The 26004-nt window shown below is 48.4% G+C and overlaps 1 protein-coding gene and 1 pseudogene across 17 annotated transcripts in view; one reads left to right on the top strand and one right to left on the bottom strand.

Moving 5' to 3' along the window:
* LOC101401339 (ral-GDS-related protein-like) overlaps window positions 1–26004 on the top strand; it is a 93588-nt gene that overhangs the window by 65642 nt on the left and 1942 nt on the right. For 11 of the 16 annotated variants that reach the window (XM_087428244.1, XM_087428245.1, XM_087428243.1 and 8 more), the window contains 5 exons: window positions 7485–7801; window positions 8568–8783; window positions 9158–9261; window positions 11351–11428; window positions 11829–11919. In XM_087428244.1, the coding sequence (XP_087284370.1) occupies window positions 7485–7801; window positions 8568–8783; window positions 9158–9261; window positions 11351–11428; window positions 11829–11871 (758 nt within the window). In that variant the 3' untranslated portion in view covers window positions 11872–11919. Of the gene's footprint in view, window positions 1–6803; window positions 7369–7484; window positions 7802–8567; window positions 8784–9157; window positions 9262–11350; window positions 11429–11828; window positions 11920–12892; window positions 13015–13223; window positions 13315–21308; window positions 21431–26004 lie in introns of those variants that run through there. The other 5 variants (XM_087428238.1, XM_087428241.1, XM_087428239.1 and 2 more) reach the window with 5 other exon arrangements.
* LOC147911273 (methyl-CpG-binding domain protein 3-like 1) lies at window positions 9157–25131 on the bottom strand (annotated as a pseudogene). Its single transcript, XR_015551321.1, has 4 exons — window positions 24840–25131; window positions 24555–24638; window positions 17565–17646; window positions 9157–16853 (listed from the first exon to the last, which is right to left on the bottom strand). The product of XR_015551321.1 is annotated as a methyl-CpG-binding domain protein 3-like 1 (transcript).

Here is a 26004-nt window from a genome sequence, read left to right as displayed (position 1 = left end):
GAGACTAACACAACTTAGCACCTGTGGAACACTTTTCAACGTAAAAATTTAAGTTATTCTGACAATTGTTAATATTTTAAAAAGCTGTTAAGAGCTAATCTGATGCTCAGAGGATTTTTAGCGTAGTGAGACTGTTCTGTACGTAATAGTGGCTACATGTCACTATATGTGTGTCAAAACCCATGGAACTGTACAACACAAAGAGTCCTTAAACTAGGGACTGTAGTTCATAATAACGTATTAATAGTATGTCAACAGAAAATAACTTTAAGCAAGGGGCATTGACTGATGGAATTGTGGACTTAAATTTAGTTATACAGATAGCCAACAGGCACATGAAAAGACGTTCAACATCAATAACTTTCAGGGAAATGCAAATCAAAACTACAATGAGATATCACCTCACACCTATCAGAATGGCTATAATTAACAACACAGGAAACAAGTGTTGGAGAGGATGTTAAGAGAAGGGAACTCTCGTACACGGCTGGTGGGAGTGCAAATTAGTGCAGCCACTATGGAAAACAGTATGGAGATTGTTCGAAAAATTAAGACTAGAACTACCATACAATCCAGCTCTTCCACTGCTGCGTATTTATCCAAAGAACATGAAAAAACTAATGTGTAAAGATACATGCATTCATTCATTGTGGGTTTCTGCACTACTACCTCAAGGAGTGCCGCCCCCTCAACCTGAACAGCCACCTGGCACTACTAGAAATGAAAGACATCCCCTCACCATGGATTGGAGGACTCCTTATTCTGACGATGTCAACATTATCCAAAGAGATCAACAAATCCAGTGCAGTCCTTATCAAAATCCCAAGGACATTTTGTGCTAAAATAGAAAAAAACCCATCCTAAGATTCTTATGGAATCTCAAGTAAGCCCAGATACCAAAAATAATCTTGAAAGGAGGTAGTAAGTTGGAGGACTGATTCTTCCTAATTGAAAACTTACTACAAGTCTACTGTATCAAAACAGCATTGTCGGGCCGGCCCCGTGGCTTAGCGGTTAAGCGTGCGCGCTCCACTGCTAACGGCTCGGGTTCGGATCCCGGGCACACACCGCTTCTCCGGCCATGCTGAGGCCGCGTCCCACATACAGCAACTAGAAGGATGTGCAGCTATGACATACAACTATCTACTGGGGCTTTGGGGGGAAAATATAATAAAAATCTTTAAAAAAAAAAAAAACAGCATTGTCATGGCATAAAGACAGACATATTGACCAATGGAAACAGAATTGAGAGCCCAGACATTAACCCTCACCCATGCGATCAAATTATGTTTGACAAGGGTGACAAGATTATTCAATGGGGAAAAGTCTTTTCAACAAGTTGTGCTGGAAAAAGTGGATATCTACATGCAAAAGAATCAACTTGGACCCTTACCTAACACTGTATACAAAACTTTATTCCCAGTGAATCAAAGACCTAAAGGTAAGAGCTAACACTATAATACCCTTAGAAGAAAAGATAAGACAAAACATTACAAGATAGGACTTGGTAATGATTTCATGGATATGACACCCAAGGAGCAGGCAATAAAATAAGAAAATACACATGCTGGACTTCATGGATATTAAAAAGTTTTGTGCCTCAAAAGTCATTATCAACAGAGTAAAAGCACAGCCCACAGGATGGGAGACCATATTTGCAAACCATGTATCTGACAAGGGCTTAATATCCAGAATAGATAGAGAACTCCTAAACTCAACAACAAACAACAACCTAAATAAAAATTGAACAAAGTACATGAATAGACATTTCCTCAAAGAAGATCTGCAAATGACCAATAAGCATATGAAAAGACGCTCAACATCAGTAATCATTAGGGAAATGTAAATCAGAAACATAGCGAGAGACCACCTCACCTTCATTAGGATGGCATTTATCCAAAAAAAAAAGAAGAAGAAAAATACTAGGACCAATGTTGGCCAAGATGTGGAGAAAAAGGAACCCTTGTGCACTGTGGAGGGAATATATAATATATAGTTGATGTAGAAATCAATATAACAATTCCTAAAAAAAAAATTAAAAATATAATTATATAGGATCAAGCAATTCCAATTCTGGGTATATACCCCCCAAAGAGTAGAAAGCATGTTCTCAAAGGCATAGTTCAACACTCATGTTCATAACATCATTATTCATAATAGCTAAAACATGGAAACCACACAAGTATTGTAACTGACGAAGGGCTCACTGCCCAAACACCCCTTAAGCCAACCATGGGCTACCCACTCTTCGTAATAAAGGGAAAAATCTTTATTACGAAGTTGGCCAGCAAGGAGACAGGAGACAAAGGTTAAATCGTTCTCCCCGATGGGCTGTTGAAAAGGGCTTTTTAAGGAAAAAGGAGCGGGTGCGTGAAGGTTGGGGGCAGTCCTAGGCATTTTGTGCAAGTGCAGAAGATTTTAATGTTCTGTCATACATCCTATGTTCAAAAGGTGGTGTTCTTAACATGATCGGCAGGGGAGTTCTTGGTCTCCCAGGTTACCCGCCAGTCACTTGTGCAGTAGCAGTTTGAGTCTTGCCAGCTGTCTTGTAGTCTCACTGGCTCAAAGCTGTTGAAATTTGCTCAAGGAGGAAAAACGGAGTTTCTGAAAAACAACTCACGGCCCAAGATTAGATCCTTAGTAAATATCACATGGGACATGGTTTAAGAAAGTAGTCTCCAGGAGACCGTTGATAAAAATCTGGCTGGGGCCCCATTTTATTTTGGGCTTGGTTTTGAGCCTGGCTATGGTATCAGTCCAGGGATGTATGGATGAGCAAAATGTGGAATATACATACAATGGCATATTATTCATTATTAACAAAGGAAGGAAATTCTAAGATATGGCACACCGTAGATGAACCTTCATGATATTACTCTAAATGAAATAAGCCAGTCACAAAAATACAACCTTGTGTGATTTCCCTTCTATGAGATTCCTGAAATTGCCAGATTCAGAGAGACAGAAAGTAGAATGGTGTTTGTCAGAGGCTGGGGGGAGGCGGAATGGGGAGTTTTTCATGAATGAGTGTAGAGTTTCAGTTTTGCAAGATGAGAAGAGTTCTGAAGATGCATCATGGTGATGATTGCACAGCAATATTAATGTCTTCAATACACTTAAAACGTACTTAATGTATCTATGGGGCCTGATGACTTGTCGTGGCCGAGCACATGCTTGTACTGTTGCACATTTTACCCTTCACTGTACAGTTGGCAAACTGGCCCAGAAAGAGGCAAGTACTGTCCCAGACCACAGGAGGTGGTCAGAGTCCTGAAGACTAGAGAGAGCTCCAGCTTCCTTGGCCAAGGCTCCACCCCTTCCCTCAGGTTTCCTTTGGCAATGAGAGGCATTAAGATCCTAGGGGATTGCTGCCCACCCCTCTCCATATGGGGTCATTTTCCTCTCCTCATCATCGAATGTGCACAAGCACACCCACTCTCACTGACTTCTCATGTGGGGACCACGGAGGTGCAGTCAAGAAAGAGCCAACACCGGGGAAGTGACAAGAGGCAGGAGGGAGAGAAGTTGCAGGCAACTCTCCCACGGGGCAGTAACATCTGTTCTCCTAGATACGTGCCCGGGGCCCCAGAGATGGGCAGAGGAATCCCTAAGGTTCCTAGGTTTCTACCTCTTCCAGACTCATCCCTGGCCCAGCCTGGGGAGCACAGGACTGGGGTCCTGCAGTCCACCTCTGTGGTCACCCAGAGCTGTGATGAGCCCATCCTCCCCCTTGTGTAGGCATTGGGAAGAGGAGAGAAGACCTCAGTGAGGGTCCTCCTGTATAAAGTGGAGTGCATCCAGTGGGTGACTCCAAGTGTTCCATGCACTCACAACATGTCTGTTGGACTGGGTTCTCTGTCGATGACCTACTGTGCTCTGAAACCCTGAGTAAATGCTTTCCAGCCCCTGGAGATCCTTTAGAACTGAGGCGGCTTGGGGGCTTGGATACATGAGAACTGGGGATAAGGAAGAAGATGCCAGAGCACTGGACACCAAGTCCAGAGTCCAGGGAGAAGAGTAATTCTTGTGGGAACCTCAGGGTCCTCATCTGGAGGTAGGGGGAATCATTGTCCTGGGGGAGGTTAGGATGCCTCAGGAGTGAAGAGGACACCTGGTGCAGGACAGCAAGAGTGGGGGAAAGTAGGCTCCCGAGATTGCTCCCACTCCCTCGAAGCCAACAGGTCCTGCTCCTTTAACCCTGGGACCCTGGAGAGCCTCTGCTTTGAGGACACCTGAAGAAAGGTTCCTTTCTGTTTGGTGGAGTTCCTCCCTGGGTTGCAGTGGTAGTGCTGGACACCAGGGGGTGGGCAGCCTCTTGTGTCAGTGGTGGCCAGTGAGTTTTTTGATTTTTTTCTTTTCCGGTTGTATTGAGATATACTTGATATACAGCACTGTGCAAGTTAACACTGCTGTGTGGTATATTTGAAAGTTGCTAAGAGAGTAGATGTTAAAACTTCTCATCCCCAAGAAAAAATGTTTTATTTCTGTTTGGTGATTGATGTGAACTAAACTTATTTTGGTAACCATTACATAATATATATACATCAAGTCCTTCTGCTGTAAACCTGGAATTTACACGGTGTCCACTGAACTTTGCTAGAGCTCCTGGAGCAGTGATGAGTCAAACAGAAGTCTTTCTGGCTGTTCCCCTGCCTCAGAAACAACTTGTACCTCCTATTACTAGTGTTCATCTCCACAATCAAAGTTGGTCATAAGCAGGGGGAGGGGTGCAAGATCTTCCCATGTACTCATTCAGCAGCTGTGCACTGAACAGTCACCCTGTGCCAGGTGCCCTGGTGGGGTGAAGTGTAGGATGAAAATGACCAAGTGGTCCCTGCCTGCCAAGAGCTCACAGTCTAGAGGGGAAAGGGACAAAAGCAAAGACATGAGAAAGAAAAGAGCAAGTGCTGTAGAGAAACACAGCAGGGGGCTGTGAGGGAGGGCTGGGGGTCACTGGGTAGGAGGGTCTGAAAGGCCTCACTGGGGTGACATTTGATGGGACAAGAATGACAAGAGGGATCCAGCTCTGCATGAGTCTGGGAGCAGTGTGTCATGGAGATGGCACCACTGGTCCTAAGTCTCACAGGCAGAAGTGAGTTTGGCCAGAAGAAGTTAGAAAGATGGCCAGTGCGGCTGGAGGGAGGCTGAGAGGAGAGAACAGGAGCTGGGGTGGAAGGTAGGGCCAGGGCCTGGTAGGCTGTGTCAGTTACCTTTCCCTTTCTGACTTTATTGCCCCTAACCTTGCATTTCAAAACTACAAATGTTGACTATCTCACAATTTGTGTGGATCAGCAATCAGGCACGTTTTAGCTGGGCGCCTCTGCTTCAATGAGTTTAACAGGTTGGGGCAGTGGCCTCAACTGAGGCTTGACTAGAGGAAGACTGGCCCCCAAGGTCACTCTCAGCCTTCAGGGTTCAGTTTGGACTGAGAGCCTGAGTTTCTTTCTGTCTGTTGGCCTGGGCACTCCCTTGCTTCTCCCCTCTATAGACCTCCACATTGGGCAGCACCAAAACACCAGTATTTGATTCCTCACTTCCAGGGATTCGACAGAGTGAGAGAGAGAGAGAGATGGAACATGAGAGAGGGAGTAAAAGGAAGTGAGAGACATTTTTAGTTAAAATTTAGATGAAACATCCCATCACTTTGGTTGTTATTATGTTCAGAAGCCAGTTACTAACCACCTAGTGGTTCCACAGGGATGGCTATATCATGGGTGGGGCTTACTGGGTACCACTGTGGAGGCTGCCCAACTCATAAGCCAAGATGAGGCACTTGGCTCTCATTCTACGTAAAGCAGCAAACGATTGAATGGTTATATGCCACAGTATGGCAATATCTGAATTTCCATTAGTATTAAACCCCTCATGATGCTGACCTGAAAATGAGGCCAAGCTGGAAGTCACTGTCCCAATATCACATTCCTGGAACCCAGGCCTATTTTGAGTGGTGTTCTGTGCTATCTCCCACCCCTTCTTGTTATTCTTCCATCTCTAAGTTTGGGCCTTAGGTACATGTGACACCAGCCCAAAGGGGTAACAGATATTATCTCATATACACTGGGTGACGCCCCTAGGAAGTAGATTTTGCCTGATCCCCATGGTGCCGATTTGGAGACTCAGGAGGACCTGAGAGACACAGTGACTTTCCCAGGATGCAGAACTGGTAAGAAAAAGGAGATCTGCATTCATCTCTGTCTCCTTAAAGCTAGGACCCTAGTGAGGTTTCCAGGGAGCTGTGGCTAGGGCTGTGTGGGCTCCTTGTGTACAGTTCAGGAGATGACATGGGGGAGGAGGGTGAGCAGCCTGGGGGCAGGGGGCAGCTCTGGACAAGTCTGATTGAGGGAAGTGGCCCAGGTAATGGAATCTTGAAAAATAACCTCACTTCCTTGGTCATAGACCTCAACAGATCTTAGAACTCTGATAACCAAGCACCCACAGACCCCCATCCAGCCCACTTGACTGGAGACAGTCAACAGACAAAGATGTTTTGTTGTTGTATCCGAACTTTTGGAGGAGCTGGGCTCAAAAAAGCCCAGAAAGAGAATCTTTTTGGTCGTTGAAGACGTTGGCTCAGCCCTCATCCCCGACGCCTCTGGGTGTCTGGAAGGAGGCAGCGAAAGGTAACACGGGGCAGCCCAGGAAAGGCTAGTGCAGGCCAGGGCACAACTGTGATCCCACCTCATCAGCCCGACACTCCTTGCACCTCTTCGTGTGTGTGTGCATGTGTCTGTGTGGAGGGGGGAAGGCAGGGCATGAGGGGTGGGTCATTCCTAGGCAGGAGCAGGTTGTTAGGTGTTGGAAGCCTGGTGGGTCTGTCATGTTCATACAGGGTCATGGCTGGCAGCGTGAGAAGGTGAGCTCCTCTACTCATATGTTACCGAGCCCTAGAGGGTTCATCTCTTTCCCTCCCTGACCACAGTTCTTTGCAGGGATGCCCCTCTGTGCCTGAACTGAGGAGCAGACTTTCTCTTGGGGGTCGGCCCCAGTGGCAGTGTGCAGGCAGCCCCTGATTCCTTCTGGCCCAGCTCCCGGGCAGTCTTTGCAGAACTCCACTCAGGAGGTCGTCGAGGAGCTGCCCAATGGTTTCGACTCCACCAACTCACTAGACAAGGGGCAGGTGCACGAGGCCACCCACACCATCCAGTGCTGCTCTGAGATGAGAGCAGGAGCAGAGGGTCTCCACACTCAGGACCTTGAGATGCCGGGCTTGGACCAGAACTAGGGCGGGACCAGGCTGGGGCTGTCCCTTTTTCAAGCTAAAGGGGATGTACATGCAGGTCACCTTGCCTGGTTCGGAGCTGAGCTGCCGTGACCCTCTTTCCCTTGCCCGGTGTGAGCTTCTGGAGGCCACTGAGGCAGAGCCAGAGGGTAAGGCGGCCTGCAGGCTGGGTATTCCCGGAAGGGAAGTGGGATCTTTCCTGTGTTTAGAAGGACACGTGGAAAGTCAGCTATGTGGGTGAACCTTTCCCTTTATCCCGCTGCAGCGCCAGCTGCAGAGCTCCAGCCGGCGGCAGAAGCAGGGCAGTGGACAGTGGTGGAGGTAGAGCTGGCTCCAGCTCCGTCAATACCATCCCCTCTAGCGCTGGAGCCAGCGTCCCCTCCCTCAGCAGTGTTGGAGCAGGAGCAAGGGCCCACGTCGGCTCCAGCAGGAGTGGGAGCTGCTGAGCTGGAGTCACCTGGACCATCACTTCTAGTGGGAAGTCCATCTCCACCTGTGGCCATTAAGGAGGGTGAGAAGAAGCCTAACCTCACGGCCTTCCCTCCTAAGCTGGTGGCGGAGCAGTTGACCGTGATGGATGCGGTGAGCAGCTGGGCTCTCAGGGCGGAGGGGCAGGCCTTCCCTCTGCCATCAGTGCCCCAGACCTGATCCGGACTCCTATGACCTGGGCCCAAATCCTGGCGCTCCCCCTTACCAACCGTACGACCTGGGCAACTTTCTGAACCCCCAAGGCTTTGCTGTCCACCTGCAGAGCGTAGAGGTGGACACTAACAGGACCTGCTGCACAGAGTGGCTGTGCCGGCTCCATGAGGTAGAAGAGACGGAAAGCTGCGCGGGGCCTGGCCCATCAGTGGGGGAGGGGAACTCACTGTGTGCAGCCAGGTCCCTGGTGGCCCAACCGGCTGCTCAGGAGGCTCAACAGCCTCAGCATTTATTAGAGACCTGATGTGTACTTCACTACAAGGGAGACAGACAGAGCCTGTGGTTGTAGCTGCCGCAGGGGAATGTGCATCAGAATCGGAGTGGGACCAGAGCGGGCATCAGGGTGGTGGAAGATGCCCCCTTGGGATGAGCCTAGTTGAGCCACCGTCTGGAGCTTGGAGTTAGCCAGGACGGGCTGGGTGCAAATGCCCCCTCCCTTCCCTGCCAGTATTGGGTTCTGGGTCATCCTGTGCTGGGTGCCCGCAGTGGACAGAGAAGAAAACCCAGGGACTCTCACAAGGCTCAGACCACATCCTGAGCTTCCTGAGCTCCAGCTCTAAACCGTGACCCCTGTGCGGCACTTTGGGGGCGGTAGACACGGAGCTGGGGTGTGGCAGGGCTGGGTGACACTCCCCCTGTTCCCCAGGAGCTCTTCCGGAAGGTGGTGCCCTCTCAGTGCCTGGGCTCCACCTGGGGCAAGAGGAACAAGCCCGGCAATGAGCACCTGGCACCCACCGTCCAGGCCACCGTCGACCACTTCAGAAGGGTGGTCAGCCTCGTCGCCACCACCTGCCTCGGGGACCCGAGCATGACGGCCCAGGACAGGGTGAGGGTGGTGGAGCACTGGATCCAGGTGGCCCAGGTGTGCTGCGGGAGGCCCAGTGGAGCCCCTCTCTGGAGCCTTGGGAACCGCCTCTCCACCTTTATCAGCTCCCAGGATTGCAGTGTGTGGTCTAAGCCCCTGCACAGTCCCTAGGCCCTTCCTGCCAGGGGCCCGCTCACCTTGACTCCAGGTCCCAGTGGGAGGATGCTCACTTCCTCCCTGGCTCCTTCCCTGGGTTGAGCTAAAATCCTCCTCCCTGTGAGTGTTACTCTCTGGGTCCTAAATGTGCCCTTCTGGGGCTTCCTGAGCATCTGTCTCATCCAGGAGGGGAGATTTAAATAGAAGGGGACTGAAGCTAGAGCAAGCGGGTCTCCAGCGCCCCACCTCACAGCTCATTCTCTTCCCTTCCCCAGGAGTGCGAGATCCTGAAGAACTTCTCCTCGCTCCGTGCTGTCATCTCTGCTCTGCAGAAAACCTCCATAAGCCACCTGAAGAACACGTGGGCGGATGTTTCCCGGTGGGTAGGCCCCTCTCCATAGGAGGATCAGGGTGGATGGGGGATCTCTCGTATGTCTACCATTGCCCCCTCAGTCACGTGGGAACTCCTGGGAGGCAGCAAATGCTGGGGACAGGGCCTGGGCCTCGGTGGGGGATCTCTAAGCCTCCCTGGGTCCTTAGTGCACCAGTTCTGCTTCAGGACTCAGTTTCCCTAAATGCCAGGGTTGAGCCACATTGGAGATTTTCAAGTGTTTATGGCAACAGAACTCTACGCCCAGTTGAAACTCAAAGCGGTCAAAACAGAGGTGCTCTGTAGAGCTGGGGAATGGAGACCCCAATGACCAACAGGAGAGTTCCCTCCCCGTCCCACGAGACCTTAGCGCTCAGAGGAACCCAGTGAGAACACTCCTCCAGTCTGTTTGAAACTCTCAGGTTTGCAAAGAAAAGGGGTTTGCACTCAGACTCCGCACATCATTCCTAAATTTATCCTTCCTTCTTTCCCCTCCCCTCAGGGAGAGCTCTAAGAAACTTAAGGAGCTCTATAGCCAAGACAAGTCTTTGAGCAGAAAACTGATGACCAAGTTAGAGTGGAGGCTCGGGGTCTGGAAAGAGAGGAGGGGGGTGGGAGGAGGGGGATTGGAAATTCTGTGGTTTTGATTGTTTCCCACTTGAACGTTCTCTGAAACATTCATGTCTATCTTGTCCAGATTAACAAACAGAGGGATCTGTTTGGTCCATGGGTGGGCGGGGTGTGGTTTGTGGGCAGGAGGCCCTGGTCGTGGGACACAGTGGTGTTGGCTGGGCTGTTCCAGGAGGAGTTGCCGAGCTGGTGCCGTCAGCAGGTCTCTGGCTTCCATGCATGTCCATCCTGCTGGATGTAGCTTCTTCCAGGCTGTTGGGTGTTTGGGGTGGGTTTAGCCCTCAGCCTAAACCTGTCCTCAAGAAGCCAGGCCCCTGCCGCTCCTTCTGTCTTCACCAAGTCTCAAAGTGGAGGGCACCCTGGCTACCCCAAGTTTGGGAACGACAGGAGATTCCCATGGCCCAGGTGGACAAACAGTCTGCTCATCCTTGGGTCTGAACATCTGGACCAGAGAAAGATGTGTGTGCATTCTGTGACTCCCCACTGGACCCCTAGAGCAGTCACTTGAGTCAATCACAGGAGTCTCACCTGAGTGCCCAGTTGGCAATGACATATGCCCCAGGTGGCTTATGTGAAGAGTCTAGGCAACTGATGGATTCTTAGTGGATACTGCTGAAAGGACCTTGGGATCTGACGTAAATGAGGAAGCAGAGCCTCCTGTCACTCCCCTCCCTGTGGATCAGAGTATGCACCTTGGGTGTCCGGTTCCCAAGTGGATAAAGAAAGAGTTCAGAGCAGGGGAATATCCTGAGGAGTTCCTTGGGGAGGAGAAGGCGTTGGTATGGCCTCTGTTCCACCCCGGGGGCCAGACACTCCATGGGACTGGGGCAGGCAGGAGCCACTCAACCAGACTCCCAAGACACCCCTTCATCTCCATCCACGGCTTGGCCCAGGATCACGCTTTGAGAGCTCAGGGGACAGTACTGTGGTCAGTGGTGGGGCGGGGGTTAGGTGAGGATGTTGGAACAGGGCCTCTGGCTGGGAGGGGCAAGCGGCCTCTCCTCTGTGGGCCCCTGAGCAACTCACTGCCCCTGTTTGGGCCTCTGCCTCCTCATCAGGGAAGGGAGGGATGTTGATTGTGTGGTGCAGGCCTCATACGGTGGTGATGAGATAAGAGGGAGAAAAGGAATGTGGGAGCTTTCCTCCTGCTCCACACGGAGGGGTGAGGGCGAGGACAACGATGACAGTCATATGCCACTGAGTCCTCAGGAGAACCTGTAGGGTAGCTGGAGTTCTCAGACCTTCCAGATGAGGAAAGAGGATTGGGGAGGCCAGGCCACAAGCCCAAGCTCACACTCAGAGTGAGAGTTCGAGCTGGGCTTGTTCTAGAATCACAACACCTTGGAGGATGGAGTGGCATTGGTACCAGTTGACTTGAGTCAGATGTCCAGGGTCGGAGGCCAGTGGTGCTGGAGAGAAATGGGGTGAGGGGAGTATGGCCCGCTGACACTGTCCTCGACCCTGGCAGGAGGGGCCCTCCACGTTTGCCCCCCCGGAGATCATCCCCCAGAGAGTGCAGGAGAAGCAGCAGCAGCAGCAGCAGCAGGTGAGTGTGCCTGTGGGGGAGGGGCTCTGCCCTCCCAGCTGGAGGCCTCAAATCAAGAGAGGAGGGCCCTTCCTCCTGGTGCCACAGTGCCTGAGTCCCCCAGTAGAAGTGACCAGGAGGGGGGCCTGGAAGAGCTGGTGCAGGATGGGTTGTTGTGGGGAGGATCGGGGACCGCATACCCTGTGATTTGCCAGAAGCTGGCGCTGGGAGGTTAGGAGCAGGAGTGTGGTTTTATTGGGCTGTGAAGGGAGGAGGAATTGAGGGGAGGCTGCTGAGGGTCCTAGGCTGCTCCCCGTGGGAACCCTGGGGTGGGCCAGGAGGCTGAGGGTGAGAACTTTTCAAGGGAGGGTCTGCAGAGGGTCGACTTGACAGCAAAGGCTCATCTCACCCGATGTGACAGGGTGTCGTCCCCTATCTTGGCACTTTCCTCGGTGACCTGCTGATGCTGCACCTGGCGATGGGTGATTACCTCGAAGTGGGTGAACATGGGGACCAGGCAGGGAGGACCAGGATCCTGAGCCTGGGGATGCAGGAGCCCCCGAACTGAGCTCTGAGCTCTCAGCAATGGGCACTTCTCTCACGAGAGCCTTGCAGCTGCCCCTGGGAGCTGGGGCATCAGGCCCATCTTAGGGATGAGTGAACAGAGGCTCCATCTGAGACACCCATTCTGGTTCCCCAGGCTGGGGAAGATCAGAGCTGCCTGATGGCAGAGCTGCGTGAGGTTTTATCTGAGCTGGACTCAGCCTCTCCGTCCCATGCTGCCCATGGTGAGAGAGATGTCGGGTCCCCCCAAGTCAGGCAGCACATATGTGGCTGAGCAGTCCCCTCTGCCTGAGGCCTCAGCCTCCAAGTCTGTCATCAGAGAGGGTTGTGCTGCCAGGTCCCTCAGTGTCACGCCCCTGTCCTCCTCCTCTGGAGCCCAGAGCCCAGCCTAGGTCCAAGTCCTGTTTTCTCTGGATCCCCGGCTCCCTCTTGGGACCTGGCAGTAGTACAACATGATAAGAGGTGGGCATAGGGGGCTACTTAAGCTAGGGGGCTCTGTCTGATGGACTCTGGCTGTCTGCCTTCCAGGGGAATGAGATCAACCTTGAGTAAAGGACTGAAGTAAGCAACTGTGGCACTCCCTGCAGGGGAAGGGAAGGAGGTGGAAATCAGAGACCCTCTGGGCAGAACAGCCCCTGGCTCCACCCCCTGTATCTTACATTGAGTGGAAGAGTTTGATAAGGGAGAAGAGGGAGATCCATCCAATTGTCAGGTGGGTTGAGGGGAGGATGGCTTCAAGGACAACATCCTGGAGGAGGGGCTGATTATTCCCATTCTGAGAACAGGTAGAGCCTGGATGGGACTGGAGGGAAGGATGGTTCCCAGGACTGGTTCCCTGCCCCACTTCTCACCCCCCACAAGGCCCCTGCAGCATCCCCCACCCAGGCCCTGTCTGCATCCTCTCCTTCCCTCTGGCCCCAGGAATACCGAGTCATGAGGGAGATCCTGCTGCTCCAGGTGGCTTCAAAGAATTACAACCTAGAGCCCGAGGATCGATTTGGGGCCTGGTTCCAGGACATGAAGCTGCTCAACGAGAGTGAAAGGTGAGGCAGGGCAGGAGTTGGGTGAGGGCAGGTGTGGACTCTCCCTGTTGGCCAGTCCAGATAGCATGTGTCTATGGCTCCCTGGTCAGCCCCAGGTCTTATTGTGTTGCAACCTCTGGGACACCCAGACTCCAACTGCTGGGCAGGCAGTGGGGGGACACCTGAGGTGTGGCTCCTGGTAGACTCACAGGTCCCTCTCTCTCCTGTAGCTACAGCCTGTCCTGCCAGCTGGACCCCCAGGCCTAGTTGGCCTGCTGAATACTCAAGGCTCAGAAGAACCGGCCACCATCAAGGTCAGGGGTGAGTGAGTGTCTGGGCTGGGGTGACTACTCCTAGGGTTTCAGTAAAGTGAGCTAAGCGTGGCCTTGGGAAGTTGGACAGCTGGCACTGAGATCCCAGCTCCACTACTGAGCAGTCCTGTGACTGGGGTGACTCTCTTCAGCTTCCTGAGACTCCGTTTCCTCCTCTGTGAAATAGGTGATACTAAATGATCGCTCATGTGACAGGGACAAATGGGGTACTGGTGGCTGACAGCACTGAGCACAGGGACTGGAGCACCCAATGCAGTGGGGACAGGTTGCAGGGCCATGATTCTGAGGGAGGCCCTTCGAAGATAACCCGACTCTTCTACTCAGCCCCCAGGCCCCAACACCGAGCCCCGTACCAGTGGCCGATCACAGCCCCATCCTCATCAGCATGGACACAGCTGGGACGCTTGCGATGCACCGGGCCGGCTCCTCCCACCTAACGGGAAGGGGAGAATTGCAAGCTGATTCCTGGGGCCCCCTGAGGCCCAAGAGAGTGGGGACGAACCCACCCCAGTTCCCTGATATCTCTACCTCAGCACCTCATCACCCATTGGGGAGGGACAGTAGTTATGTGTTGTAAATAATAAATGCCATATTTGAATATTGTATTAAAGTCCTGTTCCCTTTACAGCCTGGGAGTTGTGGTGTGGTTCCGTTGCTTTCTGTAGGCATGTAAGGGAGACACAGAATCTCACATTTCTCCTTGAATCAAGAACTCTTCCGGGTCATCAGCTTATTGTATGTGGGAGAAGGGAGAAGGGCCAGGCCCTTCTCTGGCTAGTGGGGACACTCCCAAGTCCCCCTAACCCAGAGGACAAGTTCATTTCAGTATCATTCAGCTGCTCCCAGAGCAGACACAGCCCGCTGCCCGTTCTCTTGGGATTTAAATGTTGAAGGTACTTTCACAGGCAGAGCAACAACCACTGAAATGTGGGTGTCTTTAAAACAGCACTACCCAGGACCATGTCGTGCCACAGGCAGGGGCTGCCTTTCTACATTCTGGAGGAAGAGGGAATAGTTTCTGCTTCTCTTGTGGAGGTTTCTTTTGAGCAAATTTTAGGAACTTGTAGTTTTCTAGTACAATCTCTGGAATTGCATCAGCTGTAAGTGGGGAAAACAATGTAAAAAGATCAAAACGTGCACGGGGAGAGGACAAGGCCCGAGGAAGGTCATTTGCAAATGGTCTAAAAGCAGGCAGGACTCTCCCTCCTCAGGCCTCTCTAGGGGCTCCGTGTTCACCCCTGACCTAGGTTTGAATCCTGCTGGCATCCTTGTCCAGGACTGGGAATTCCTTTTCCTGCTCGTTTTGAATCCATAGGGGAAGATTTGCGACACAGCTTTTAAGGCTACCGCAGGGCCTTATTCCCTTCACATGACTGCTTTCTGTGAACTAGGATTCTCAGCACCCCTGCCTTCCTTATGCAATTCCCTTTAGGGCAGAAATTCCCCAGAAGGTCTCCAGCCTCTCTCTCAGGTTCATCCTGGCTCCTCCTACCTGGCTTGGCCTGATGGTCATGGGTGAGCTCTGCTTTGACAGGATAAGGGACCACAATCCTGGACTGTGAGTGACCCTACACTCTCCCTTGCTGTCCAGGGTGACTTCTGATCCCATGTCATTCTGAGGTCCATGGTCTCAGACAATCTTCCAGTTTATGCACTCAGTGTTGGTGTTACCATCTCGTCCAAAAGGGGCAATTGGGTCCGAGCCCTTGAAGTGTGTCATCCCTGGGTTGCTCTGTTTTTTTCCCCACTCGTGCTGTGGTTACATCACAACCACCTGTTGGGGTGTGATTTCTGTTGGGAGCTTTGAAAGATGAAGCATGAGAGGGGTGTGGGGTGTCCAGCAGGGAATGCCACAGCACTGATGATCCATGGACATGCATGAACAGCCTTATCAATTAAAATACTGAAATGCTTCCCATCTAGTGTTGAACAGACACTGCTCTGAGCTCACACCGAGAACCCACCCCATGACTAGGAACTTTCAAAGGGTTACCACGTGGCATTTTGAACCTCATCCCTTAGGAACACCCTGAAGACAAGGGCCAGATGAATTGCTTGGCACTTGTGAGTTATCCCCTCCTTTCTGATGGCTACAAGTGTCACCTAGACACACAGGCTGGATTCCTCCAGGAAGCTTCTCAGGACAGCCAGAAGCTGAGGCTGAATCCTGGTTCCCAGCATCCCAGACCCTTCCTGACATGGCACAGCCATCTAGTAAAGTCTTTTGGTAACAGAAAGACTGGGAAGGCTGTAATTCCCTCCAAAGAGAAAGAGAAGAGCCAATAGTGAAAGCTTGATCCCTCACATAGAAAATTAAATCCCAACAAGCAGTGGGTTCTTCACAGATTACTGATGCTGAAAAGGTCTCTTTTGATGACAGCTCGATCCCCCAACTGCCATGTCCATCTTCATGAATCAAATTTCCAACACATATGGATCTAAAAACCTGAGGGAAATCTGGTATTTCCTTAGATGCAACTCTGAATTAGCATGCAACAAAGAACATAAAAATGGAGACCTAGAAGTAAATATCTAATTTGAGGACATAGACATAAAAGCAATTTTGAAATAATATTTTGTAATCTATTGGAATATTACACAAAAAGAATAATCCACTTTAAGTAGGTTTTACTGTGACTGTGAGGGGAAAAACTGAATAATCCCCTGACGTTGATAACTCGCTGCTGACTTTCAAGTACAAATAAATAACGTAAATAGTAAAGGAAGAGGAGAGAACAGCATGAAAAAGGAAGATCTTGCTCTCCTCACCTGAAACCCAACCTCTCACCTCAGAAAGAAACCGCTGTCAATATTTTCTGTGTCACGCAGTGGAGTTTAATAAAAGTATTGGTATATGTTAAAGTTTCAAGAGCTCAAAGCAAGGAAACATTAGGGAAGCTGCCAAGAGACCTCACTGAGATGCCTGCTTCATTTCATCTGCTCTCTGGACGTCCTCCTTGGCCCCTCACTTTCTCTGCCTCGCTAGCAAGTCTGTCTGTCATCAGTGCTATCACCAGTCTCTCTCCTGTGCTCTTCACTGCCCTTTCCTCCTTCCTGATACCTTCCTCAGTCACCAGAAATTGTTGGCAGTGGAGCTGTGGAATGCCCAGATCAGCTCCTGGAATCATCTCTGCCAAATCTGAAGACCGGCAGGAGTGGGCATGGGACCTGGAGTGCAGACCACCTGCGAGCACACCTGGCAGGGATTCACCTGTGTGACTAAGTGCAAGTTTCTGCAATGCTTTGGCAAGATTGAAAGGACTTACCAGTTGTCTTGCACTGCTGCAGGCCTGGAGTCCTTGCAGTCTCTCGGGCCAGCAGACCTGGTGGGGCTGGTCCAAGGTGTCCTCCCAGAGATCTGTCATTGCCAGGATGGGATAGGATTCTAGTAACCGGCCTCTCGAATATCTCACTGGACAGCCTCAAAGGGATGGAGATGCTTAAACCAGGCTTTGGTTTAGACTGGTTCCCACAGTCACGCTGCTTCCTCTGTGAAGACGTGACTATCATCCTTCTTTTCCTCTTATTCTACAAAAATAAATCATGAAAGTGGGTCAAATGATAAAGGAAGCCTGCCTTTTTAGGACAATTATCCTGGCTGTTTTGTACTTCCACCCTCCCTCTATCCTCTGGGGATAGATCTGACCTGTGTCCCGGGATGTCATCAGGCAGATTTGCATCAAGAACAGAACGCTCAAGGTCAAAACTCAAGGCTACTCCAGATCATTTCTCCCCCTCCATCCTGTTAATACCCCCTCCTTGTTTGAGTGTGATTCTATTCTCTTCTTGTCCTTGTCAATCTCAACCGCACAAGTCTTGGCACTCCCTCTCAGGACAGTCGGTCCTCAGTCTTTTACTTAATCCCAAATCCTACCATTTCTGTGTTTTCTGACTACTCATTTGCTTAATCCATTGACCACTTGGTGTTCATAGAAGTTAAATCAACAGTGACATTATCAACCACCTCCTTTCAGCGACTTACTCCCATGTCCCAGATGTTCACATAATCCAAATGGTTATGTTCAAAAGTAAATAATTCAGAAAACATATTCACCCACCACAAATTACTGATCTCTAACATTTTTATTCAAACACTCATGCAGTAGATACCTGTCCCTCAAGATCAGAAGTAATGCCAGATCACCAATCCTCACCTTAATTTCCTCCTACACCTATCAATCCTGGATTCCATGGACTATGATCTCAATAATTTCCTTGGAATAATAAAAAATTCCTTACCACTCTTTTATGTTGTAAACCTCCAAACCCAGAAGATCCCGATTATCTGCTATGCCGTAGCTACTGCTGGCCTTATAACAAGCTGAAGAAAAAGCACGAAACATGATCTTTCAGTACCCCTGTAAATACAAAACCATCTGCATCAACTGGGAAGCACCCACAACGCCTGGAAATTTTGTTCTCTTTTTTTTTTGTTGGCTCAATAGGAAAAAGACAAATCAATTAAAAAAATCGGCAAGGGAACAGAATAGACTTTTTCCAATGAAGACATACAAGTGGCCAACAGGTGTATGAAAAGATGTTCAGCATCACTAATCATCAGAGAATGCAAATCAAAACCACAATGAGCTATCACTTCACACCTGTTAAGATGGCGATTATCAAAAAAACTAAAGATGACAAATGGTGGTGAGGATGTAGAGAAAGGAACCCTTGTGGGAATTTAAACTAGTACAGCCATTATGGAAAACAGTATGGAGGTTCCTCCAAAAATTAAAACTAGAATATGACCCAGCAATCCCACTTCTGGTGTATACCCACAGGAATTGAAATCAAGGTCTAGAAGAGATACCTGCACTCTAATGTTCATTGCAGCTAATTCACAATAGCCAAGATACGGAAGTAAGCTAAATGTCACTGATGGATGAAATGGATAAAGAAATGGAATATTAGTCAACCTTGAAAAAAGAAGGAATTCCTGCCATTTTTGACAACATGGATGGACCTAGAAGACATTATGCTAAGTGAAATAAGGCAGACAGAGAATGGCAAATATTTCTATGTGAAATCTAAAATAGTCAAACTCATAGAAGCAGACGTTAGAATGGTGATTGCCAGGAGCTGGGGGGATAGAGAAATGGAGAGCTGATGGTAAAAGTTTACAAAGTTTCAGTTATCAAGATAAATAAGTTCTGGAGATGTAGGATATGGCATAGTGCCTACAACTAACAAGACTGTATTGCATATGTCACATTTGCTAATAGAGTAGATATTATGTTAAGAGTTCTTACCACAGAATAATAGTAATAAAGGAGGTGAGAGAAAACTTTGGGAGGTGATGGATATGTTTGTGGCCTTGATGGTGGTGACAGTCTCAAGGGTGTACACTTACGTCCAAATTCATCAAGTTGTATATGGAAAAGTATGACATCATCATTGATTCTTCTTCACCTTGAAATAAGCCATGTCCTCATCACAAGAGAAAAAAAATTGTAACTATGTATGGGGACGGATGTTAACTGGACTTATTGTGCTGATCATTTCAACATATACTCAAACATTGAATCATTATGTTGTACCCCTGAAACTAATTTAATGATGTATGTCAACTTTACCTCAATAAAAAAACACAACAGACAAAACCATTTGGATTTTGTAAATGAGTTCAGTGAATCCCTGAGACTGCCCCATTCCCATATGGGAGTTACAGGAAGCAGAGAGGATGAAGGAAGATGGAAGAAAGTTGTACAAAACAGTATTCAAATTAAAATCATTTAAGTTGCTATCAGCTCCTTGTGGCAGAGTTCTGTGAGCACTGATCTTCTTTCACATTTTTCCTGGAAAAGCATACTTTCAGATCCAACTCATAATAGTTTCATCATTTGCTCTAATAAGACACTTTCAACTTAATAAATAAAACCAAAAGCATCCCTTATGTATGAATAAAGTTAGTGAACTTCACAGAGAAAAGAGCATATTTGCACAATCTCAATAAAGGAAACAGAAGAACTGAATGATGATCGAGACTCATCCAAGCTTCTCTTTGAAAGCCAGTGAAACCAGGTTATCTTTTCAAGGATGTGTGTAGAGCTATCAGCTTTGGAAGATAGAAAGAGTGGCCTCCTCTGGAGCAAAGGGCAGGCTCGCTTACTGCCCAGTATAATAAAAATAACAACCCCCAGGCCAAAGATCAGCAGACCTCCTGCCCGTTATCAAAGATTTGAGTTAGTTCCTTGAGCTCTGAGATTTTGCAACCTTCTGCATGTCACCTGGCCCACTGTGTATCACCCTGTAGGAAGTGGGATTTAGTGAATTGGTGCAAATTCTGATACTCTGGCCACTGCTATTGCTGTGTCATCAAGTCCTCTGTCTCTGACCCATGGGTCTCGTGTCTTTTGCCAGCATCTGTAAGACCATGGTAGGCTAACTTATTGGTTTGCAGGTAAGGTAAAATATCAGACCTTTCACAGTTCCTGACAAGCCCTTAAAGTAACTAGTAGTCTTAGGAACAGAGAGCTTATCCAGAACAATATGCATGGATGGTCTTCATAGTAGACGTCATAAGTCTCCAAAACTTCAGTAAGTCTCTCTGACTTCTTTTATTTCTACCCCAAGTAGAAGGAGAGGCACCAAGCTATTACAGACCTAGGGCTTGTGCAAGACACCTGGAGACCTAGTGACCAGAAACTTCCCATGGGGAGCAAAGACAGATGGGCATATTTCCAAAATGGACCCATGTGCCTCCCGATCATCCAAAAGCTAGTACATAATCTTAATTTATGATGATTTGATTCATTAAATTTTTGTGATGGGTCAAAGATACACTTCTAAGAGGAGTGAGGCACATGGCAGTTGTAAGCAGATTAACACATTTGGTGAATATCAAACTCTGAACTAAATTTAGTGTTCTAATCAATTATAAGGTACAACAAATTTACTTAGGTAGATTAAATGATATTTAATGGTATGCCTGATTATTACTCTGCAATAATGAACAAACAGCTCATGTAAATAACTATAATTGGTCTTACTTTAAAATATGATAGTCAGGGGCCTGCACCGTGGCTTAGCGGTTAAGTGCACGCACTCCACTACTGGCGGCCCGGGTTCGGATCCCGGCGCACACAGACCCACCGCTTCTCCGGCCACGCTGAGGCCGCGTCCCACATACAGCAACTAGAAGGATGTGCAACTATGACATACAACTATCTACTAGGACTTTGGGGAAAAAAAGGAGGAAGATTGGCAATAGATGTTAGTTCAGAGCCAGTCTTCCTCAGCAAAAAGAGGAGGATTAGCATGGATGTTAGCACAGGGCTGATCTTCCTCACACACACACACAAAAATGATAGTCAAGACTGTTTGAGATAAGCTGGAGAGAAGGAAGGGGAGAAATATAAAAGGTAGCTGCTCTGAAGCCACTCTCTAGACCCCTGGATCTACATGTAACCCAGGAGATCGAGGCAGATGGCTGTGTGCCTAGATCCTCCTGCACTGTGGTTCTCAGGGATGTCACGGGGCTGAAGCAGCTTCCTGAATCGTGTTTACACGTCCATGTGTACAATACCCCTGACCATGGGGATGAACCACCATTCAATCATCCCTTACACCCCTGTAATTAACAGTTAGATTTCAAAATCATTGTATCATTACATGATAATTTATTCCTCAAACCTGTAGGAGGCCAAGCTAAAAGAAAATCAAATTTCAATGGCTTATTTTCTTTGAAGGACCAAGATGTTCTTTCACACTTGGAATCCGGATTAGAGGATAAATCCATCAAATCAATGGAAACAACTTAAGAAATGGACAGAGGGATATTTCATTCATATATAGACAGTTTGAACTGTGGCAAAAATAGAGTTATATTTTAAAAACATTAGAATTTTTTGAAATTTGTAGATATTAAAGACTTTGTTCTGCTTATACTCCCTTTGGTTTACCAAATCAAAATCACTCTTTAATGGGCATTTCTAGCATTGAGTGCTAATAACAGCAGCTTTTTAAAATTCTTATTTTTCCCAGGTCAAAGACCAAGGGCAGAGGTCTTCCAGAAGTCAAGTCTAATCTACCTATGGATGTGGCAGACTTAGCTATGGATGTTCAAGGCAGACATTGCCAGCAGAACCACATCTCTTCACCCATAGGTGAGTTTTTACTAGTAATCACAGAGACTTGAGGCTATCAAAAGAAATTCTTTATTAAGAACCAAAGTTATAGATTCCTATCTTGGGTTCATTACTTTGAATTTTTGACCCAAATCATATATATCTATTGGACCATATTCAATTCTATGATCTTTAGAAGATGCAGCCTACAGCTGAAGAGAAACAGATATGACACCAATATCTTATCCTCTCTGAAGCCCAACTGAGAGCCCCTGGAGTCAAAAGTTTTCAAGACACGAAAAAGTCATCCTTCTTCTGAACAGAGAAAGTAGAGGCTATTCAAAGACTCAACTTTAAATTGTTAACATGACTTGTTAGAATGTGATGGAGCAAGCAGAATACCTTCTAAGTTTCATGATTTTTCTCCAGAATACTGAGATGGATGACCTTGAAGTGCAGTTTCTCCATAAATGTCTTTATTCAGTGATAAAATTAATTTCCCTATAAAATAATTCCCATAAAAATGTTAAAAATATATCATAGTCTCCGACTAAAAGGAAACAAAGCAAATTGAGCGGTTGAATAGCAGTGTAATAAATTCCATACAAGGATCTTACTGCAGCATTATGTATAATAGTGAAACTGGATATCATCCCATCTCTATCGAAGAAGAAATAAACAGATCATGGTATTCCTGTTCTTTGGATACCTCTAAAACATCTAAAAAGCTAAGTTAGAGTGACGTGCACGGATAAGGAGAGACGTCTATGATATATGGTTTGGGAAACAGCAAATTGCAAAAAGATGCAGTTATGTAATTTATGTTAAAAAATCTTTATGTGTATTTATAAATTCATAGGAAATGTCCAGAAGGATAAACCCCAACCTCTTAACAATAGTTCCTTCTGAGTAGGGGAGCCAGTTTGCAGGGAAGGGGATGAAAGGGGAAGGCTTCACTTTACTCAACAAAGATCTGTGTAATTTGACTTTTTTTACAGAATGTATTTCTTTCACAATTAGAAAAATGAGTGATGTGACCGTTGGTGCAGGGCAACTGTATTATGTTCACTAGTCTCTGTACTGTATGTTACTGCACGGCATGGACTGTAGGAGAAAGCCCAGAGGAGCAATGAAGACAAAGAAGACATGACACCTGCAAAAAGTCAGTGGAGTATTTCTACATAACAAATCTTCCTGGTGAATGACAGTCAGTATCTTCCACTGCTCCAGCTCTCGCAATGAACCTAGAACCTGCCCAGGGTAAGCCTGAGGACCACGCACCGCTAGTCCACTCCCTGCCCAGAGCCTGTTTGTGCAGGGTGACTGCCATCAAGCAGACAATGGACTCAGGATGGGGCGTGTGCCTTGAGGGGGTCTGGCAGAGAGGCACAAAGTGGAACATCAGCTAAGTGCACACTCCTGAGAGGCAGAGTTCCAGGAGGAGACTCAAAATGTACCAAGAAACTGTGTGAAGTGAAGGAAGCTACTTGACCTCTCTGAGCCTCAGTGTCCCCCCCTGTAATATGTGGATCACAGACCTACTTCACAGAGCTGTTGGGGAAGATACATAAAAGTGCCTGTGACAGCCAGTGTCCACATTATTAACAAAGTCGTATCCGACTTCAAAATAATCGATGAAAAGAATAATCTTGATGAGACCAAAGACGAGATGCCCAGCTTCGTAAGCAGCCCCAGCAGCGTGAGAATGAGAGGAGCTCCAAGTAAGCAGGGTTCTTCACAGCGCCACTAGAGACGATGAACACAGGCTACACCAGGATAAGGGGCTGTTGTACAGTGACTCGTGTAGTGAGGGTGGATCCCTAAAGACGCTGTGGAATACAGTTACACACAGTGGCTCCTAGGAAACAACTACAAAGCAATCAACACAGCAGATAGGAATGGGAAGGAGGCAAGCAGAGGAGGGTCAGAGCCACAAAATATGACAGAAGACACTGCACCATGATGAGCGCCCAGCTCTGTCAACAGCTGCTGTGGTTGCGCCAGGAGATCAAACGTCTGAGACAACAATTGTGGGGACTGCTGGGAGCACAGTGGTCACTGCAGCCACACCCCAACAGCAGTGCATCGGAGCACACAGACCCTGAGACTTTCCTCAACATTAATCCTTGTTTCAAGATGATGCATATCCTCATCTTACAATGTCTCTTTCCAACATTTGTGGAAGAGTGTCATCAGAACCCCCTGAAGAGGGCACAGGCCAGTGTGGGATGGAACACTGGGGACTAGGGGAGTGGCACTACACCTGACCACATGGACTATCAGTTGGGCCTATTGAACATGAGAGAAGAACCCGAGGATGTGGTCTAACGAGAATTCCCCGCCTTGCCACATTCAGAGACACTACAGAGTTTCTCTTGCGTTCTTTACAAAAATGTTAAAGAATTCACTTGTCACTAATTCATAAAGAGGCAATTCTTGACAAAGTGACAGGGTCCAGTTTCCATGACCAGGTTTTTCAGTTGTTTTGATAATATGCCACATTCAGGAATCGGAAATCTAACCTATTGGGCTGTGTAATATAAACAAGGACGTTTTTTCATGTAGATCAATGCCCAGATTTTTAGGGAGGACGTAAATCATGAAAGCTGCTAACCACTCCTCCACAGCTTTCACTAAAACTTTTAAGTTAATTTACCAATATCAGGAAAAGAGAATTTGGCAATTCAAGTTTTTTGTTTCTGCATTCAAGCATACAGTACAGTCAAGAGAATGAGCAGAAAAAAATTAACAAGAAGGTCTTGGTTGCATTTCATCTTTTGCAAATAAGCAGGATACTTTATGCTCTGTTCCTTTCACCAATCTAATCAATTTTTAAAGAATACGGTACATCTGACTATCCCTAAGCATGTTTATCCTGGAACCTTGCCAGAATCCAAAGCAGAGATGTTAAAGCTGACGGGTTTCAAATGCTGCCCAAGTGCTGTCTACCTTGAACATCCCTCTCCCTAAGCTGGACCACCAGTCTCTTCCTGAGGGATCAGAGTCATCACCCGTGTCCCTGAGAGACTGGCCACTCATGCCTGGGCTGAGATTAGGTGATCAATCAAAAGGGCAAAATGCTTAAGCTATTCTCATTTTAAGGATGCTGTTTCAGAGGCCTCTGCACTAGAATGTGTTGATGAAAACGTTCTACAATACTTGCCTGGGAAATGGGTTGTTCTCCTCTGCTCTCAGCGGCTCCTGGGGAAACCAATGATTAACCTCATGGATGCCTCAACTTCCACATCTGCAAAAAAGGCAAGCAACAGCCAATGTTACCACCCTGCACAGTTCTTAAGTTGTGCTTGCAAGAGGGGCCACAGGAGCGAATTTCTCTCAAAAGCTGATGAAATGATTGCACTTTTGCTGGAGAAGGCAGAGGGCAGCAGGCAAAGTGGAAAGTTTCTGGGATGTCAAACCAGTTCCCATAAGCAATTTAGAGAAGCACCTGGCCCTGGACTAGGTAGGAGGCTGTGGAAAGACCCACAGGCATGCAGGTGGGAGGAGGAATCAAGCAGAGGAGTGAGGCGGTGGAGAAGAGGCACGAGTCCAGCTTCTATTTTGGACAAAAGCAGTTGCACTCTGCAGGCCCGAGGCTGCCCATGCAGCCACCACAGCTTCCTAACTCACTGGTCCCGCTCATCCCATCACATCCCTCTGAGACTCAGTCCACGTGGAGCAGGTGAAGAACCAGAGTCCTAAGCCCAGGGCAGTTTGGCCCTTGGCAAAGAGCACACTGCCCTCCTCCTCTCCCCAGGGCTAAGCACCGCCCCATGCCCAGAGCATCCTGGGAGTTGTAGTCCTGCAGCCTTGCAGGCTGCTGGCTGGGAGCGGTTAAGAGACAAAAGCTCCCAGCATGCACAGCTAGGGGACCCAACTCCCTCATTGTCCCTCCACCACTGGGCCCCACTCTGCTTCTCCACCCCACCCTCTACCCTGCCTCTTCTCTATACCATGCCCACCCTCCATGCCCTGTCCACCACCCAGAGTATGTGCAGGGTGGTTGGGCCGCATCCCTTGAGACAGTACTCAGGTAGGGGTGGGGCTCACCAGCCTGGCTCTTGCTGACGATGCTTGCAGCCCTCGTGGAAGCTCCCTGGCCGGTATTTGAAATGTAAATTCAATATCTAAAATGGAAATACAGGGTGACTGGGATCCTGGAATTTGCCTTTACAAGGCCACCTGTCCTATCATCCCCTCCATCCCTCCAGGCTGCCGTGATCCTCCCTCTGGACTCCATGGTCAGGGTCGCTGCAGAGATCCTCTTTGGAACCCGCCTGCAAGAAGGGCCCATACCTTGGTCAGGCATCTTAGAAGGACTGCCCTGAGACATGTCATAAAAAGGAGAAAACATCACAGTGGGCAGCCCTAATTCCTGCATTATACAGACAGGAAACTCAGGTGCACTTGTAAGTGACCCCTAAGCCACTTCAGGGGACCACACGCATGTCCCTTCTCCGACGATGCACGCAAGCTTGTTCACTGGACTTCCTTATCCAAGTGTGGACCTCTTAGTCTCGTTAACACAGGCAACAACACTGAAACTTCCCGTTGGTCCTTCCCACAACGTTAGGCAAGTTTGTGTAGGAAGGTAATATGCAATTTCTGCTCTA

Source organism: Ceratotherium simum, unplaced genomic scaffold, assembly GCF_057802395.1.
Source record: "Ceratotherium simum simum isolate JZ-2026a unplaced genomic scaffold, ASM5780239v1 HiC_scaffold_44, whole genome shotgun sequence".
NCBI classification, from domain to species: Eukaryota; Metazoa; Chordata; class Mammalia; order Perissodactyla; family Rhinocerotidae; genus Ceratotherium; species Ceratotherium simum.
Note: the sequence above shows the minus strand (reverse complement) of the source record. Positions and strands in the feature narration are given on the sequence as shown.